This window comes from Prorops nasuta, unplaced genomic scaffold (genome assembly GCF_024137725.1).
Source record: "Prorops nasuta isolate Cenicafe-Biocafe unplaced genomic scaffold, Cenicafe_Pnas_1.2 PNAS00019, whole genome shotgun sequence".
Taxonomy (NCBI): domain Eukaryota; kingdom Metazoa; phylum Arthropoda; class Insecta; order Hymenoptera; family Bethylidae; genus Prorops; species Prorops nasuta.
This window is the reverse complement of record NW_027116816.1, coordinates 5,168,427-5,188,131: the sequence shown is the minus strand read 5'-3', so window position 1 is coordinate 5,188,131 and position 19,705 is coordinate 5,168,427. Positions and strand designations below refer to the sequence as shown.

General features: G+C 33.2%; 3 protein-coding genes across 7 annotated transcripts in view; 1 reads left to right on the top strand and 2 right to left on the bottom strand.

The window, feature by feature from the left end:
• Positions 1-4,206, bottom strand: part of LOC136780441 (semaphorin-1A-like) — a 130,949-nt gene extending 126,743 nt beyond the window's left edge. For both annotated transcript variants that reach the window (XM_066738801.1, XM_066738803.1), the window contains exon 1: positions 3,909-4,206. The gene's annotated coding sequence lies outside the window, so the exon portion shown is untranslated. The remainder of the gene's footprint in view (positions 1-3,908) is intronic.
• Positions 4,207-4,396: 190 nt separating this feature from the next.
• Nedd4 (E3 ubiquitin-protein ligase Nedd4) lies at positions 4,397-13,870 on the bottom strand. Its single transcript, XM_066738683.1, has 15 exons — positions 13,380-13,870; positions 11,656-11,856; positions 11,408-11,568; positions 10,973-11,138; positions 10,791-10,912; positions 10,598-10,721; positions 10,309-10,449; positions 9,856-9,906; positions 9,489-9,771; positions 9,349-9,407; positions 9,208-9,273; positions 8,914-9,143; positions 8,719-8,840; positions 8,001-8,640; positions 4,397-7,821 (listed from the first exon to the last, which is right to left on the bottom strand). The coding sequence occupies exons 1-15, from the start codon at positions 13,530-13,532 to the stop codon at positions 7,719-7,721; spliced, it is 2,622 nt and encodes an 873-aa protein (XP_066594780.1). The 5' UTR covers positions 13,533-13,870; the 3' UTR covers positions 4,397-7,718.
• Positions 12,613-19,174, top strand: Sirt7 (sirtuin 7). Of its 4 annotated transcripts, none has more exons than XM_066738686.1 (6): positions 12,613-12,690; positions 13,385-13,461; positions 15,124-15,941; positions 16,081-16,178; positions 16,318-16,533; positions 16,613-19,174. In XM_066738686.1, the coding sequence occupies exons 3-6, from the start codon at positions 15,843-15,845 to the stop codon at positions 17,913-17,915; spliced, it is 1,716 nt and encodes a 571-aa protein (XP_066594783.1). In that variant the 5' UTR covers positions 12,613-12,690; positions 13,385-13,461; positions 15,124-15,842; the 3' UTR covers positions 17,916-19,174. The 4 variants fall into 4 exon arrangements, with proteins under 4 accessions (XP_066594783.1, XP_066594784.1, XP_066594782.1 ...); XM_066738687.1 differs by lacking the exon at positions 12,613-12,690 and adding an exon at positions 13,083-13,205; XM_066738685.1 differs by lacking the exon at positions 12,613-12,690 and adding an exon at positions 13,083-13,326.
• The last annotated feature ends 531 nt before the right edge of the window (positions 19,175-19,705 follow it).

Here is a 19,705-nt window from a genome sequence, read left to right as displayed (position 1 = left end):
AATTCCAAAGGGCGTACACCGTGCGTTCCGTTCGCTTCTGGAATAGTGCAGACGTGCTCTTGTAACCAAACCTAATATCCACACTAACGGCCCCTCATTTTCCTTCAAACATTCCCATTTTTACCTCGACGAGATACGTACATGGTAGACGCTTCAAATCTTGTCCATGATTCTTTAAAATCCACTTCATGAATTCTTATTGCAAATTAATTTTTCAAACGTCCCTGTACACTCCTTTGAAATTAGAACTTAATTCCTACGTATAAACTTCCTCGATGCGCTATTTTAATTTATCAGTCCTCCGCGTTAGGTATTGATAAAGTTTCGTATTTTTGCAACTGAGGGAATTGCAAATAGCGCTATTAGTTTGCCGACACGAGTAACGTCCGAATAAATAAATAAATACAGAATAAACGACAAGATGAGTTTTGCTTAATGCCGAGGAAGCTCTATGAGGAATAATCAAGAGACAAATTAAATCTTTTGTAGCATGTTTATTTTAATGTTGAGAAAGAGGAAGAGGGAGCTTGAGAATGTCGGGGAGAATCAAGAAACAAAATGGATTGCAAAAGCTGCGAGCTTATATTTTAGAGAGTCGAGGGAGCTTGTCCGGGACATTTAAAGGCGTATACTTACCCTCTGTAGCAATGTGTCATTCAGGACTAAACTGAGAAATGAATATAAAAACTTCGCTTTGTTTAATATCACTTCGTCGGAGGACAATAACTGAATCCGTATGCCACAGGTCTCCTAACGGACTAATTACAAACTTACGTGTGTGTGTTTGTCAAGATTGGCCAAAGAGGACGCTACTAGCGCTGTGAAAAATTTAAGATGGCTGAAAATTTCAAAGTTTCACCAAGCGACCTTACTTAACTGAGTAACGCGAAGTTGGCTTTAATCCACAGCTTACGCTGCGTAACCTATATACGCGCGATTTAAAATTCAAAGTGACTTAGGATTCTTTGAGAAACAGCTTCGCGAGACTCGGCGGCTGTCTTCGAGCCCTCAAGTTGCATCGCGCGGCAGGATAAAGCAAGCAGGTTTACGACACTGCAACTATTTATACGCGACTTTAATACCTGAGCTTGCCTATCTCACATCCCCTGTAACTTCTATTAGCGGACGAATAGCGAGTCCGTACAAGTTCCTCCACCAAGTGCATAATTGAAACAACAAACATAAATTACGTATAACGTGAAAAACAGCGTGACACTGTTATTACGTATAGCAGTGTGGCGATATAACCTCAAAGTTTCGTGTATAAATTTATGATAGGAGGTACGGATAGAGATTTGGTCGATTTGCAAGTTGCGAGATGGAAAAAGGGGAACAAAGAAACTGGAGGGAGACGAGAGTATTAAAATTTACAGAGATTGGCAGGTGGAAGTAGGGTTAGGTTAGGATTGAATTTTTGCCAATAAATTCGAAGCAGGTAGGAGCAACATGGCGCCTTTGTCGTTAGATCGCTTTATCGATCGTCGCAATATCGTTATAGTGTGTCGTTGACCATACTGAATCAACCATGTCAAAACCCGACAGCTCCGACCCACAAAGGAGCCTCAGCGAAAGGAAATCGATAACAATTGGCCGCTAAAGACATTCGCTGGCGCATACAACGACTGGCACAATATTCCAGTATAAATAACGAAGCTCTGCTATTCTCTTATCTATTGAAAACTTTTGCACTGCGGTCTCTTTATCTCACGACTTTAATTGATATTTACTACGTGTTCCCAAACTCTTCCAATTGGAAGACAACCTTATCGTATGCTTTTCTCGCAATTTTTCAAAATATTCAATTGCTTCGCATGCTCTGCACGAGAGATCATAGCGCCAAAATATTTTTCTCATAACCTCAAAATTATAAATTGCTGAAACCAACGTGCTACGTTCGTTAAGTGGTACAGCGAGAAACGTTGAAATACGAGAACATTGGGTGCGATGTTTAGAAAGCGAAGAATGGAGTGTTTCTGTAAGTTCTACGTATCTTTGGTGGCTTGAGCAACACGAATCTAGGACCGTATTGATTTTTGGCGTAAGGTGCTGCGGCCCGCAGCAGTTTCCAAGCCGTGCCAATGGAGATTAATGGAAAGACGCGTCCGTTGCCTTTTGCATTCGGATTTACACTCACGGAGTCTATCGTGAGCCAGTTACTAATGTCGACCGAGAAAACCGACTACCACCTGTTCCCCTTTCGTGCCACATACTGGTGTGATTAATTCCAGGATAAAACAGCCACGGATTTTAAAGCCACCCGGTGAAGACTGAGTTTACGACCGCGATCGATCAACCTACGCTATATCAATTTTCTTCACTCGCGGAATAATTAATTGCCGTTCTACCGACGCGAGAGCATATTATCTTCAGCTTCTTTCAACGCGAACTTACCTGCACAATTCTCAAGATTCCAAGCTAGTCCTCGAATCTCTTACAGTCTAGCTGCTGATGTAATCATGAAGATTAAGGCTACAAATTAGTTACGTCGATCTATCTCGGCCTGAAATCCCCCACGTTAATTATACGAGATAATTTGTGAATTTTACAAATTCAACTTGCTACGCGAATATGGGAGTGAAATAAAAGCAATTTTACAATGTGAGTCAAATTCGGTCAAGATTAGTGTTAGATTTTGTGTGGTTAAGAGATTTTTCTCTGTTTATCTTCTTATTAAAGACAATAGTACAAAATAGTGTAGAAAGTACAACGTTATACATTAATTTTTATTTTATCTGATACTTAAATAAAAAATGTTTAACCTTTAAATATACCTATATGGATCAATCAAAAATAAATTAAAGTGAAATTAATTTAAAACTCCATTTAAGCATTTTCGACTCTAATTGTCGCATCCTATTTGAGGACATTACAAAAAATCAGACAGTTAATGTTTCTCAAATGCAATTGAAAATTAAAAGGTATCAGACTATTGACAAGGTTCTCTGGTAAACAAATATTTACGTTAAAATTACATTCAAGGCTGTATTTTAGCAAAATTGCCTTTTGAAGATTTGTAAGTTAGATTGATGAGTAAATTCGTCATGTTTTATTCTAGTATAGGAACATTTATGGGAATCTTTATCAGATCAAGAATCGCAGGTGAAAAATGATGTAAGGATTGAACGAGCAGAATGTCAACATGGCTTACAAGCTATTCTCGCCTACTGCGAAGACGAGGGCGCAGGTAGGAATAGGCGAAAGGGAGGAATAATAATATACATTAAAACTCTGGAGACGGATGTAACGCGTGACGTGAAAGAATGAATGAAAGTTGGTCTGGGGCGCAGCTTGTACATACACAATGGCCAGAAAACTAGACAACAATATCTGCTAGACGTGTTCAGCCAACAAATAAGGTGGGGATTATCGGTCCTTCCCAAAAACATAAGGTGCCTCGATATCCTTCAATTCGAGACATAAATCATTCCAATTATAGCAAAGGTAATAAAAAGGCTTTATAATCAAGGAGAGAGAAAAGTCATTAGAGTCAAGCCCAAACGCAAGGGTTAACAAACCTTGGGTATAAGTATTACATTACTTTGTTTGTTAGGTTATAAATAAAGTACAAAATTTTTGTTATTTATTGAACAAATTTCAAACAAAAACAGTTATCAATGAAATATTTATTTCAATGTGATGAATACCAGTATTTTCGTCGTCTCTTCGAGTTTGGAAAATTTAATAGTACGTGACAGACCTCTACACTAAAATGAAAATAACGAAAATGTGTAAACAAAAGAAGCATGTAGGAATTGGTTTATTCGATTTCACAGACCCGTTTCAACCTACACGTACATCACGGTCACAGAGTTTAATGAACTCTGTATATGTTGTTATACGATACTGCTGAGAATCAACAGAGATATTATAAAGAATTGATTCAAGCATAATTAAGTTGATATACTAACCGGAAGTAAGTTATAATGCCATTTTCAAAGCAGCTTCTTTTCTCGGTTGCTTGAAGCCATGAAACAGGGGTTGAACTGACAAGGAGCACCATATAGCCCCAACGCAATCACGTTTCTATCATCTCATCGGTCCTCGATGTTTTTACCCTTATCACAACACACAAAGGTTCTCTTCCTAAACGATGATAATAAAGTCACAATCTTTCAGTGATAACACGCGTATTTTCTTAAAAACGTTCAGTTTTTCGAGTATTTTCGACTAAAAGAACCACCGAATCGATGTGTGATGTTATACACTTCCCAGCTGTCTTTTTTGATTCTGCGGATGTAACCTCGACTAGCGCCATCTTCTTTCATCCCCCATAACCACGTAACAATTCTGCCGCGCCAAAATCGAAAAATTGCACCGTCGCTATTCCCTTCAATTCTTATGATATAGTTTTTCAATCCATAAATACCAAAAGTTCATTGAAATAAATAATTCTGAGACAATTTTATAATATAATTTATTGTATATATTCAAATTTTTTTTTTCCATATCATTCTCTACAAGAACATAATTTTCCTTTCACTCTTACTTCATTAGTTATATTAATGTATTATAACTTTATACTTTTTCAAACTCCATCGTAATATTAATTAACAATCGTGAGAAATCTTACCATTATACGATATATCGTACTTCTTGCATCTAATTAATCGCAATTATATATGTTACAGGATATAGCATATTGTATATACAATAATAAAGCACTTTAACAGCACCCTTTACTTTCAGTTGACTTTTAAGTCAAGCGCGCCGTTAGAGCGCTCCTTTGTAATTTTTCATATACCGATTAGCTATTAATGCTGTTAACTGCGTAATAATGATCGGTACATGGAGATGAATGAAAATAGTAAATGCCATTTTTATCTTATAACCATACGTTAAGTCTCTGAATTTTTTCTTTTAAAAATATCATAAGTGAGAAGTATAATAACAAAATAAAGACTATCTAATATATGTATTCATTCGATAATAAATATATAGAGTTTATTCTAAAATCCAATTTAATATAAGGAGAAAAATACTATTTCTTCTTATTTACGCAAGAAAATAAAAGTATTTTCCAAAATTAATGTACACCATTATATAATATTACATAGCTTAATTGATGTTTTTTATAATTTTGGATATATTCTTCATTACGCTAAAATTGTTAAAGCCTAATGAGCCTAAAAATAGAATAATAAAAATTAATTATATAAAATGATGTAAATAATTTTCTTCGTGAATAGTGCTATACATTATTTCGGAAACCCTTGAAATTATTTATAGTAGTGCTTCTCTCTCTCTCTCTCTCTCTCTCTCTCTCTCTCTCTCTCTCTTTGAACTTTAATGAAAAATCAAAGTTTGCAATACCTTTAATTTTTAACGACTTAATGTTTCCGAAATTGAGAGACATCCTACCACGAGTGGTTTTTCATATAAAATACTACTTAAATTCAGAGAACACTGGTGTCTTCTGTTAACAGTATTGCAATACATATATTAGTAAACACAGAGCTGAACGTCTTTAAAAAAAGAAAATATACAAACTCTTATTAAAAGCATAATTTTTCGGCTCTCAGATATTTCATACTGTTAGCTGCCAGTTATGGTTTCACACTTTAACGCAATTTTTTAATTTTTCATGCGAAGTTATACACGGTAAACTTTAATTCACAAAAGCAGCAAATTCTCTCCATTAAAAAATATTTGATCAGATCGAGAGAAACAAATAAACGTACTCGAAATATAAGGCCACAAAATGTTTGTAGTAGTATAATGGTATTTATTATCTAATGGGACGTATCTGTTTACATAAAATAAGCTGTACAAACAGGATGGAATGCTTTAAACCTCCAAGTACCTTACAGGACGCCGAATTCGCGTTATTGAAAGTAGGCATTATTACCCTCAAGAGCTTATCGATATTAGCCTAAAACTCTTCTTTTCATTATCATAGTTTTGAAAGACCTACCGGAGTTCAACATTTTTTTTCCTTTTTCTCCTAGGTATTGTCAAAGCGCACAAATGGTCAAATGTTTCAAAGTAATTTATATCTTTGATTTCAAGCTAAATGGTTATTTACAATAAGTTAGCTAAACAAATTCATGTTTTTTCTTTCTTTTTACAATCAGAAGAAAGATCAAGACGAATCAATTTTTATCCCTGTTGGAATGTAAATCATATTTTACAATTATATACTCATTGAAAATTGTCAATAAAAGGTACGTATGTTTCAAATTATTTTGGAATCTTCTTATGCTTTCTTCTGATAACAAATCATAAATTTTCCACTTAGTTTTTAATTCATCAGCGCATGCATTTTCCTTCATGTGTATCTCTAAATTCCATCTCGACATAAATTTTCCAATTAATTTAGAAATACAATGTTTTAAATGGTGAGCAAATGATAAAAATTGTGGAAGAAGCAATAAGACATTAAACGATTACATTAGAAGTAAAGAAAATGATCAAAGAATATTTTTTTGTTTTCATTTTTTGTTATTTTTTTTTTACGAAAAATTTATCTCTCAGAAATTATGTACGATGTATAAGGTTTACTCTAGCACAAGAGATCGATAATAGATTAAACGAGGGTATACGGAATAATATATAAAATAATAATAGAATATTCACACACACAAACAATCTTACAAAACAGAAACAAATATAAATTTGTTTTGAATGCTCATTGCACAATTTATCAAGTAGCGACAAACTAGACTTTCATGTTACATAAAAAGTTTGTGAGACATTACATAGGGCCCATCATTTAAAATGCCCCAAAATATGCAGGTAAGAAAACGTTGTTCTGTATACCTATCAGAAATATCAAAGTTAAATTTTGCATAAGACATTTAAATTAAAATAGTTAAATATTTCGAATAGGTCTCGTACATAAGTTAATATCTCTTATAGTTATGTAAATAAACATATTTTTGCATTTATGATTTGGAACGTTTTAATTGTCAGACTCTATAAATTAAAATTCTCGATGGTATTTGATGGCGGTAAAAGAATTTATCAAATATACCTCTTAAAAGACACCTTCTCACTATTTCCAATTTCTTATAGCATTCCGTAATAAATTAAAAATTCCAATATCTTCTCTCTCTATTAATTCTTTTCTTTCGAACGTAATCCTTTATTCTTTGGAAAAACTGAGTAATATTTTAGAAAGTAATATATCAATGCTACATAGCTATTTTACTATTTTTCATCAAAATCAATACGTATTTTATACTATTAACACAGTAGTAGTCAACTAAGAAATATCGTTGCGTTATTACGAAATTATTTACAATTTTTTTCTCATTTTTTCCATCTACACTTCTCATTTAGTATATGCAACAAAGAAGTCTCTTGTCCCAAAGTTAGCCTTTACAAATTGTAATTCAGCAGTCAAGAATCAATAGGTGCAATATTACTGAACTGGTATCGTTCTCCTGCACGTGAATTCATAGCATATTATTAAAGATACAATAAAATTTCAAAATCGTAATATATATAGATATATATGTATATGTACTCGATAAATCTGAAAGTTAATGCAAAAAGTGAAATTTATAGGATATTTTATAAGGCGAAACTATTGTTGCCAAATGGATAGATGACAGCAAAGTTATACCGCAGTGCAGGAAAATATTAATAATGTTAAAGAGCTAAACATATTTAGGATAGCATACCCTACTGTGTATCATGCAGCGGGTATTGAAATATATATATGTATATGTTTATATACATTATATTACAGATATCATCATAAAAAGGGGTATGTCGTGCTAATCAACTCCAGCAAAGCCTTGAGAGCCTTCAATTGCTTTTACTAGCTTATCCCTAAGCTGCTGATAATTTTCGTACGGTGGAAGGTCAATGCGATTAAAACTGAAAGAAAAATTTGTTTTAATTTATCAAAACACGAAATTAGTAATATTTCTTAATCCATCAAAATCAATCTCTTTCCGAGAAATTTATAGTCATAAGAACAAAAATAGGAAAATTATTTAAAACTTAAATGAAAAAAATGCAATAGTTCCAATTGTAAAATTGCGGAAAAAGCTTACCATGTATGAGCTCTTGGATAGTTATCAGGCGTGCCCCATTTTTCAATGGTAAACAACTGGGGTCCGTTACTTCCATAAAGTTCTTTAAAGCCGTTCATAGGTACTCGAGATGTTCCTGTGACAAATTGTAAAAGTCTAGATCGCATTTCGTTGCTGAATGAAAGAACGACTCTCCAGAACCATTGAACCACTATGTGATTCGCATGATAATCCCCTTTGTACAGAGTGTTCTGTTTCCAGTCTTTAACATCGATATGTTGTATTCCACACATCAGCAACTCCAATTCGTGTTCATCAAAGATTTTTACCAATGTCGGTGGAATGAGAGCATTAAAACCTTCCAGAAATGCGTTCATTTGCTCCTGGACTCTGGATACAAATCTCCACTGAATCACAAGACTTATATATTCATCCTTGTTTTCATCCGTTAATGGAACATTTGCACCATCCGGTTTTAATTCCCTCTGCGATGTGTGACCAAAACTCTCTTCATCGACACAAAACGTCAACTCCAACTCGCTGGGATCATTCTCCTTTATCCAAAGCAGGGAATTGTAATATTCCGAGTCCACGCTCTCCATATCTTTTAGATCGATCGCCTTCCCCAACATCATTTTGTAAAATGGTCGAATGAAGAATGCTGGATAAATTATTTAAATAAAATATTAAGATATTTTCCAATTAATTTTTTCTTTAAGTAGAATATTTTCACACATACCATCCAATAGCTTGCCATGATAAACCGCCATACCAGCGATACGACCAATAAATTTAAAGTAGTTTAAGTGCTCTTCATTGCACACACCGGAGAAAGGGTTAATTTGTAAAGTGTAATTGTCACTAAACCAAAAGTATATTATTGTACATTTTTTATAATACAATGTAGACGTGTAAAATTCTTTTATATACTTACGTGGCAGAATATTCAAAAAGACCGTAGTACGGGTTGAACATTTCTTTTGACAAAAGGAAAAACCATTCTCTTGCAAGGCCACCATAATCTAAACCTACTTCACCCTCAAACTCAACCCATAGTTTTGTCTTCAAAACTTCCACCCTATTTACTGAACTTATGATTCGATAAGAATCCTCTAATATATTATTTCGACCAACTTTTATCTCAAACTTATTAGGAACGTTATTCTAAAAAAAGGACATTATGTTATAAAAATTGCTAAAAAATTTAACATTTTCTTTAAATACATACAGGCTTTCTAAGTTGTGATTTTAAATATTCGTATTTCCGTTTATAATCCCTGGAATACGGGACAGCCTAAAAATGTATATATATATATATATATTTTAGTATTATTTTAATTAAGAAAAGTTTCTCAAAAACGTAACTAACCGGTCCTGCAATTTGTGGATTGGACATCCGCGGATCCTCCCATTGTGTTGTTCTAGTATCTGAAGCGAGACAAGAGATCATTTTATTATTATTAATTATGAACTAGTATAGATTATTGAAATTAATTGATAATGACATACTGTGATCAATGAAAAAGATTCGTCCATCAGTATGAACTCGTTCTTCCCATCCCTCTGGTAGTGGACCAAGCTGGTCTAAGTCACTTCTGGGTGTGGCAGATGGGGCGATATTATTTGGTATTGAACTTGGTCTTCCTGTTCTTGGATCTATCCATGTTGTTGCCCTTTCATTATGATCTATGAAGAAAACTCTGCCATTTGGTGCTACTTGCATTCCCCAACCCGGTGGTAAACATTCTCCATTTGAAATGGGATAATGTATTACCGGCTTTGGAGCTTCGATCTAGAATTAAATATTTTTTGTTTTCGTAATTATTTAAACTACAATTAAAACAGTTTAAGATACAAGTCAATTTAAAAAATGTACTTGTTCTGATGAACGCCTAGAACCAGCTGGGCTATCTACATTGTCGTCACTCTGTAAATAAAGATAAAGAATATAAAATTTTTCAACAAAGGTATCTTATTGAAAATGATTAATAAATAATTATTGCTAATATGTCAACTATATATCCTTTAAGCTTCTATAAGCTTCAAAAATCGTTTTTATGCATAATGAGGACCTAATAGATGTCACAATACTCAATATTTATAAATACAATTATTGTGCAAACAAAACTATTTTACAATAATAAACATATTTCGCAAAAAAAATGTATCACCAAGAATTGTGCATGTATGTCTTCATGACAAAAATCATGAAAAGAAATTAGGATCCTATTCAAGACATAATCTTAACTAAACTGAAATCTTTGAGAAGCATAAAGTAAACAATTTTACGAAATTATAAGGGTCACGAAGGCTTTATAATTATGAGTACCTGATCTTCATTTTCACTTAGGTATCCCTGCTGATCGACAGATCGTCCGGACTCTGAAGACGTATCCCCAATTACCCCTACTCTATGTTCCCCACCCTCACCTCTTGCCTCCAAATCTTCTTCTTGTAGAACTTCATCATCCTTATACACACATGCACAAATTGCTACATACTACATGCTAATTGTACCAATCATAATTTACATAAAGGATTTTTTTAAATCAAATAAAAGTAAGTTATTTTCCTATTTTTCTTAAGTAATAGCTTTATTCTTTCTTTCACAGTTTTACCTGATTACTAACTGAACTTCGGTGACTGCTTTCATCATCGATATGGAAACGTCGCTGAAACTCTGTTGCAGCTGTGTCTAAATTTCGTTGCTCATTACTTATTCCTCCTGTAGAAGCTGTGTTCCTAAAAATAATAAACCCTAAAATTGTTTTAAAATTATATCTTTTTATACTGTATGTTATCTTTACATACATTGCAGTTGGCCGTTCCCATTGTGTGAATCTAGCTATATGATTAACATAATAAGTCCTTCCATTAGCATCCTGTCTTTCTTCCCATCCTGGTGGCAATGGACCATTGGCTATTGCATGAATCTTAAAGTAATTATTTTATTATTCTATTGCTCTAACGTTGTCTTTTCTTAGGATACATACGTCAGCTGATTCATTTAGAGGACTTTCAGCAGTAGGTTGAACTAACTCCCAACCTGAATCAGGGGTTATGTCGGTGTCCTCATTATTTACACTTGATGAATCCGAAATATATGCATGATACACTTCCAATGTTCCTTTAACTCTGGATCGCTGACTGGAATGATTACTATGCCATATCCTCATAAGTTACTCAGTATGCAGTTGCAAAAGAAGTAGACAAAATAAAAATATATAATGAAGTGAATAGACATATACACGTATGAATAAAAACTGTAAATACATGGTCAATATTTATACAAATGGTGCATGGAAAATAAGTTTTAGACAAAAAATTGAACTGAATTAATAAAAATATCACATTGCTCTAAAAAAACTAAGAAAATTAGAAGTAGTAAAAGTACATAGCTTTTAAGCAAACTCTGAGACGATATTTACCTACGAGGTCGTAATACATAACGTCTAGCTGGAATAATCCGACCCTCCTGTTCCTTTGGTAAATTAAGTAATGTTAGCTCCACCATCCCAAGAAAATCGTCCCTTGTTAATCTATTCTCATCAAAAACTTGAAGCACTAATTTATGATCAACTGGTTTAACCTGTTAATTAGGTGAATCATTTTAACATTTCATATTAATTACTTTAGCTAATACTTATTTTAGAACAATAAGAATGAATTAATTTACCATGAAAATAAATTCCTCTTCCCATACTGGATTTAAAGTTTTCTTTTTTGTTTTTGTAAGGGCTGAATCCACTGTTACATCTCCATTAATTGTATTTAAGTCCACACGTACATATGGATCACTTGCACCAAATATATCTTTTTTTGCCAGCTGATGGCCAGCAACGACTTTTAACCGTAGCTTGCTTGTTGTCTCATCTCTCTATAAATAAAAGGATAACACATTTTCAATACTACCAATTATCATATTTTTCAAAGATCTCCTTGTTGTACGAGAAGCAATATCATAAAGGATTAACTTTGATATTCAAGTAAATTAAATTAATGTTATTAATAATCGATTGGATATATAAATAATAGTTTGACTAAAGCAAAGAAAAAAATAAATAAATATATGAAAACCAATTGACAGAAAGATTAATATTTTTGATTTAAGCCTTATAAATTTTTATGAAAATGACAGGAATTTGGAAAAAATATAAATTAATGAAAAAACAGATATGATTTGGAGCATATTAAAGAAAGACATGTTAGACAACAGGTATAAAGAAGGCTGATCTCTTGATAAGGCGTTAATTAAAAAATAAATAACCTTCTGTTAGTTTCTTTGGAATACTTTTATCAATGAAAACCCAACCTGTACTTGTCAAACTGTCAAAAAAGTTACGTACTGGTTCTCCATCGGCCCCGGGTGTCGGATTATATCCGTAAACATGTTCCTCTGCCATTAACGTTACTTGAAAACAATTTGATTTTAATTGTCGGCTACTCGTTATACGAATTAAGGAGAATCAGTATTTCTTATGTGCCATCAAGAAACCTATTTTGTCTTAACCCCTCTCTCTCCGTCACTATTGCATGAGGGAGACGGATGTGACATATTTCCGTTTAAAGATGGCCAACTTCCTTTTAAATATTTTAAAAGGATAAAATTTACAACATATTTGTTTTTTTCAGTCCATGCACAACCCAACCATTAATTTATTTTATTAGCCATTATCTACAAAAATAAACCACAAAATTCGTCTACTTTTAGGTATTGTGACTATATATGTAAATTTTGTTAATAGAATTATAATTTGCCAATAATATTTAATAAGCTAGCAATTAAGAATTAAATTATAATTTTTTGCAGTTTCGATTCCTAATAATCGTTTTTGTGAAATGAGTATAATCGCGTTTAACTTAACAGACTATTTATATTTTTATTAGGTCTATATCTGAATTCTATTTAATATATAATTTTTTCCCGTTCTAAATTGCATCTGTTCAAATTTTTTATTTTATTAGTTTGTAGTATATATAGATAAAAATATTTATCACATTAAGAAATTATATATGATACACTGTAAATTAAATTATTAGAAACGGGTATATATACTTCGATTTATTTATGCTATGGTTGATCGTCTCTAGGACGGCGTGAGCCACGACGAAGTTGATGATAACTTTTTTTGTAACCATTATTGCGCATAATTTAGTTTAAAAGTGGCCAAATGTCAGATGTGAAATTATATTATTCGGGGATTAAGAAACCTGACACGTGCACCGGTACACAATTCGTTAAACACAAAAATATCACAATCCCTTTGTTCTTTTGAACTTCAAAACTATCACGTATTTTCTAGTAAAATGACTTTCATTAGAGATCATTTTAAATATTTGGAGTCTTGTAGGTTGTGAAAGTTTTCTTCTTAATAATTTGTGTAACGACTTGTTACTTACCACAGGTGCTGAAAGAGAATATCTGCCAGCTCGTGTATTATTCTGTGAAGAACAGTTTGTGGAACGATGTTGGGAATTCCAGGTATATGCCCTTCTTCTTTCCTGATTTGTTTCAGTTCCAGCATATACTGGATACGTCAATGTATCTGGCATTTTCTAGAACTTGGTTCTTGAAGCTGCTTCGAGGTGGAGATTGTAAGATGAATCACTTTATTCATTACCACATTTGTCTTGCAACGATCAGTGTTACTTATGACTGCACAAAGAAAAAATTTTTTAGCTTACTATCTTATCTAAAAGAACTTGTTTTCATCAAATTTGTTGCAGGATATGCTTAGGTTTAAATTTCAAGAGACACATCCATTATATTAAGCAAAATTACTTCTATACACTTTCCTAATTGAATTGATAAATTTTTTACTTGTGTGTTTTGAATGATTATTACAAGAATATTTCATATTTTTTAAAACATGAATACAATAACATTTATATGTTTAACAAATACTTTATTTACCAATAACTATTAATATTATAAATGTAGTAAAGAAGACACATTTATTATGAAGAGATGGTTATACTATCTATCAGCTGTTATGTAACAATCTAGTTTTTCACTATAAAAGGTGATAGCTATACATGGAATAGATAAAATAATCATATATGATTATAATATATGCAAATTTTAATGTGTTATCAATGAGAGCACTTACTCATTTACAGAAATTGTTTAGTAGTCTGGTCTATAAAATAAGAATCAATGTTTAGATTAGCTTAAAGGAAACACAGGAAATAATTAATAATAATAGTTGAAAAAGTAAAATTTATACATTTCACAACAAAGTAAATAGGAATACAACTTAAAGCAATGAACATAGTGATTTTAAAGAAGTACTTTGTAATATGTTCGCTAAATGTAAAAATGCAAAAAGATAAGGTGTTTTAAATCATCAGATGATAACGCATACTATTACTTTCCAGTAGAAGCATAAGTATACATCTATTGTACTGCTGTACCAATACAAATTTACTTTCAAGATATCTCTTACAGATTATAATAGCAGAAGAAAAAATATATATGCCATCATTAGATCATGATGCAATTTACAGCGTTAGAACATTAATATAATTTAAACTAAAGTTTAATTATTGCATACAACTGATTTAAATTTTAAGATTTTTCCAAGTTTTGTAATTGTTAGATAACTTTAATTAATTCAAAATTGCCGCTAGATTACGATAAAGTGAAATTAGTCGCTTTTTAACAATCGATTGGTTTGTTTCGGTCAGAGTCGTCAGAGATGATGAAGCAGCTGAAGGAAGAGAAGAGAGTCGAGATGAAGAACATCTGCCTTATCGGTGTATGTTCACGGAAACGTTATTATCGCTATTTGGCGTTACTATTGGCTATTACTCTTAGATCCTACAATATTATCCAATGGTAGTCATTTTTCAAAATGAGTTACTCAACAGCTGAAAAACTGGCCGTGTTTCAGAATTTACTATCGTTACTACAGATGTCATTAACTATCTCCTTTACTCCTTTTAATCATTTAATTACATAGTGGTGTTCAGACACCTTAGCGCTAAAGTAGCGCTAAGATAGCATCGGTAGCGCTATATTATAATTGGTCAATTTAATCAGTTTGACTAATCATTATACCTCTTTTACATAACACTACCTTGACCTGTTGACCTTAGTGCTAAGGTATCCGAACACCACCATTGACAAAAATCCGTTCCATAGTCCGCAGGTTACTAGGTAGTAGCAGGGAAATTTAGAACGACCATTCTCTACATTCTACATGGATAAAACGCTAAAATGATCAAAAAGATGGATAAAAATGGCTAAAAAGAAAATGACGTTCACGCAACAAAAGAAAAGCCTTCGCAGTCCGCACATATGATCACCTATTAAGACCAACTAGTTTCAAAATTTAAATGGATTCAATTGAGAATAAAAAATATTCTTTTATAAATTATAAATCAACATATTTATTATACCTTACATGATACATTAGTTTATTTTTATTAAAAATAATATCTACACTAATTTCCAAAGTGAAGTCGATCTGCGAACGAAAGGACCCCCTCCTAATGTTCACTCCATCGTATCATACATACTAGTCGTAGTACTCAGGTCTATACTCGTCGTAGTCTCGCCAATAAAATAAGGGACACGGGATGACGGGAGTCAGGAAGTGTCAGGAACTCGCTTGATGCCTGACCGCGTGAGTGCATGAGCTTGTGCACTGTGCATTGTCAGTGTGCTGTATGTAGTACTCAACTCAACTCAACTGGTTACAAGTTACAACTGGCTTATTATGAGTCTGCTGCAGAGTGCTGCATCGTCTGCATGGCTGCTTACTGTTTACTAAATTCCCCCACCACTATTGAACGTTATGTAGCAGGGTCTGCAATCTGGCTTCACTGCTAGCAGCAAGTCCAAGTCCGTTTTGATTAAAGATGGAGGAGACAGGTAATGAAAAATTGCTATCTCGAAGAAGATCCGCTGCTATCAAGGCCTTTGCGATTAAAGATGAACGTCTTGCCACATATAAGAAGGTATATTCACCACTAGCGTAAATAAATCTGTCAGTGTTTTAATAAATTTTTCTATTTTTTTTTACGATATTGACCGGTTTTCATTCGAGTCACAACAAAGCTGTAAACAAACAAATCAGAAAGCCTTTGTCTTTTTCAGGTGGCTGCTATTTTACAAAAATCGGAAACAAATCGGACATCGGAAGAAGTTGACTTTCTCGTATCTTGTAGTGACGTAGTGAAAGAGGTTAATTTAAGGTATTGGCCATTTTGTCGATCGTAATTGATAATATTGAAAATATTCTTATTTTATTGTACCACTTTATTTCTTAAAAGAATATTTAAAACCTAAAAGTTTTAAGGTTTAGCAAATATTATTATGACAAATATTTTGTAGGCAAGAAAAAAGAAATAAGGTTAAAGCAAGATTAGAAGAAGTAGAAGATGCTCCAGAAATTTTGGAAGAAAAGTGTATGCGATTAGCAGCAGCTATAAGTAGGGCAACTTCACTTGCTGTGTATACAGGTGCAGGTATTAGTACGGCAGCTTCTATTCCTGATTATAGAGGAACTAACGGGGTATGGACAAGAATGCAACAAGGAAAAGACATTGGGTAAGAAAGCATCAGTGTAATTCTTAATTATCTTTAAATCCATAGTAATTCAATTATTGTAAAATCTTATTCTTCATAGGAAACATGATCTTAGCTTGGCAGAACCAACATTGACACATATGGCTCTGTATGCCTTATACAAAGCCCGAGTTTTAAAATACATAGTTTCTCAAAATTGTGATGGCTTGCATTTACGAAGTGGTATTCCTCGGTCATTTCTCTCAGAGGTTCATGGCAACATGTACGTGGAAGTTTGTAAGGCATGCAAACCTTTTCGGGAATACTGGAGGATATTTGATGTTACAGAAAGAACTGCAAGATATCAACATAGTACTGGCAGGTATTGCCACAAATGTAATTCTGTACTTCATGACTCTATTGTCCACTTTGGTGAGAGGGGTAATTTACCATGGCCAATTAATTGGAATGGTGCCACGCGCGCAGCAAAACAAGCGGATGTCATCTTGTGTTTAGGTTCAAGCTTAAAAGTTTTAAAAAAATATCCATGGCTATGGCAAATGGATAGGCCTGTCCATAAGCGAGCTTCTTTATATATTGTCAATTTACAATGGACTCCAAAGGATGACAGTGCAACTCTAAAGATAAATGGTAGATGCGATGATGTAATGAAAAGAATAATGACTAATCTTGGTATTGAAATACCAAAATATAATCGAGCTAAAGATCCCATATTTTTTCACGCAATAAGACTACAGAGTTTTGAGCAATCTACAACAAGTCAGCCATGTTTAGAAGAACCTGTCCTACCGATAGATGAAGTCACTCCAGAACAAGTCGACAGCGAATCTTTGACGATAGCATTACCAGAAAATGTAGATGAAGATAGGAAGGATGGGGAAGAAGAAGAAGAAGTCAAAGAAGAAAAATCTAATGAAATATGTGCCTCCGAGATAGTAGCTGAACCAATGACTACTTATCCAGCTCCATTTTTTGCAGCTTTACCTTTCCTCGCCATGGGCTTGCCATTCCCTCCTATGTACATGTATCCCCACCTAACCCCTCTATTTTATTACCCATTTATTCAAGTTCCAAATGTCACGACAGAACCGCCGAAACCAAAAGCAGCATGCTCATTTTGTATGGAAAACGAGGGTTCCCTTACCTGTCTGTACTATCAAAGAGACACGGATAATCTTGAGACGTTAGAAACCGAAAATGTGATTGAAAATGTAACTGAAAATGTAACTGAAAATATGACTGAAAATGTGACTGAAAATATGACTGAAAATGTAAAAATGCTAGAAAGCGATAATCAAGAAACGGAGAATTTGGAAATGGACGCCACAACTTCGATTGCATCTGCTAAGAATCCTGGCTGGTTCGGCAAAGGGTACAGAAAAGGATTAAAGAGAAAACGGTAGCATCCGCTCTTTCCATGGAGAAGGAATATTTTAATGTATTTAATAGCAATGGTAACAATCGTTTGAAGCCTCCATATCATATCTCTGTTCACATAACATATAAATTCATGTAATCGCTTAAACCTAGAAAACAACGTTATAATGGCCCATTATATCGTTTACCTAGTTTAATTATTATGTCTAGAAAGTCATTTGCTGATCATTTTTGAGGATTGTATTTTACAAAATTGACACTTGACGATTTGATTAATTTGTTCAACAATATCACAAGGAAACGATCAGTCGATTATTTTGATTAATGATTAAGGCAATCAGAAATCTTTGAAATTTAATTGTCAATTAATACTATTTTTTTAAATCTATGAATCCGAGGAAGTTTAATGAAAGTGCAGCTCCGTTGTCGAAATTAACAATACCAGTAAACTACTTCCATAAAAAGTAAATACCGATCTATAGAAACTAAACCTGATCAGTTTAATTAATATTCAAAGAAATTAAATATATGTATTGTTCGATATAATCGGAATGTTTGTAAAGTGATAATGACAGCAATGTGTTATTTAAGTGAGCCAAACGATTTTAAAATTATTTTATGATATGATAAAATCGGTGCAAATAGCTTGAGACATTCAATACTCCGTATATAATACTGAGAAAATTCAATGCTAATTTATGAAAAGTATTAGTTTCAACGTTTGATTAACCTGTATGTAAACTATAATCGTCGACAACTTGCCAACTGCCGACAGTGATAAAAATAAAACTGTATTGTTTCTTTTTTTATATTTATATGTAAGACTAGAGATTGTCAAATAATTTTAATGCGAACACTTCGTTGTATGAAGTATGTATAGATATGAGAATAGTTTATTTTGTTTCTCAGCAGTCCATTACCATGATCTCTATGAGATGTCGGTAGGTGATTGCACCTCAGTCTGTTTATATCTGATTTTTTTAATGCTTTTTAACTTAATTTATTAAAGTAGTTGATTTATGTGCATTATTGTTGTTTATAAATTGATTTTATCCGATAAACTGGATGGGAAATCACGAAAGGATATTTATTCGGTTTATTGTAAATATTTATTTTATTAGAACTGTGTGATTTATTTTATTACTATGTCATTAATACAGTTTTTAATCCCATTGATTTTTCATACAAGTCGTTTTTAATACATGAACACCTCAATTAACCCAAGTGAGATCCTTCGTCAAAAAAGAATTACTTAGACGGAACGTTTTATAAATACGAAGAAGCCGCGAGTTAGCTAAATAGTAAGGTACACGTTCCATGCGACATAGATACGAAAATATAAGCCTGCTAAGATAAATTTGCCTCTTTTTTATCCCTAAAAAATTGTTTCTTTAATAACTCAAGGAGCGAAGAAAGAGGGTAAAAATAGAATAATGACTTAAATATAGAGATGCAAAACGGTGGTGGATAAAGGAAAAGGTGATTCGTGATAATAAAGAAAATAGAGGTCCCGCATGTCGATGACGGTCCTGACAGGGGAATGCAATCGATAACTTTTAGAGTGCTGTGTGGGTAGATAGAGATTGGAGAGGGGTTAAAGGGACGAGGGCGGTGGTGCAGAGGGCGGCTGTGAGGTGGGGTGCGGTGTAGTGCAAGGAAAACAGAAAGAGGCGAGTGAAAGCGGGAAAGTAGGAAACAAAGTCGGATGAAAAGAGATAAATAACGCTTACGCATGAACATTAATAAGTATTATTTCTCTACGTTTGTTGCCGGTTCGCACCCATCTAGGTGCTCACGCGACTTTTCTATTGTATCG

What these genes read in the sequence shown, in the direction of transcription:
- Nedd4 (XM_066738683.1), bottom strand. Translation starts at nt 13,532, where the DNA reads ATGCCAGATACATTGACGTATCCAGTATATGCTGGAACTGAAACAAAT. An exon ending in AAGAGGAATTTATTTTCATG is followed by an intron (nt 11,569 to 11,655) that starts GTAAATTAATTC and finishes CCTAATTAACAG; the next exon opens with GTTAAACCAGTTGATCATAA. An exon ending in TATCCAAGAGCTCATACATG is followed by an intron (nt 7,822 to 8,000) that starts GTAAGCTTTTTC and finishes TTTTTCTTTCAG; the next exon opens with TTTTAATCGCATTGACCTTC.
- Sirt7 (XM_066738686.1), top strand. Translation starts at nt 15,843, where the DNA reads ATGGAGGAGACAGGTAATGAAAAATTGCTATCTCGAAGAAGATCCGCT. An exon ending in GTCTTGCCACATATAAGAAG is followed by an intron (nt 15,942 to 16,080) that starts GTATATTCACCA and finishes TGTCTTTTTCAG; the next exon opens with GTGGCTGCTATTTTACAAAA. An exon ending in GTGAAAGAGGTTAATTTAAG is followed by an intron (nt 16,179 to 16,317) that starts GTATTGGCCATT and finishes AATATTTTGTAG; the next exon opens with GCAAGAAAAAAGAAATAAGG.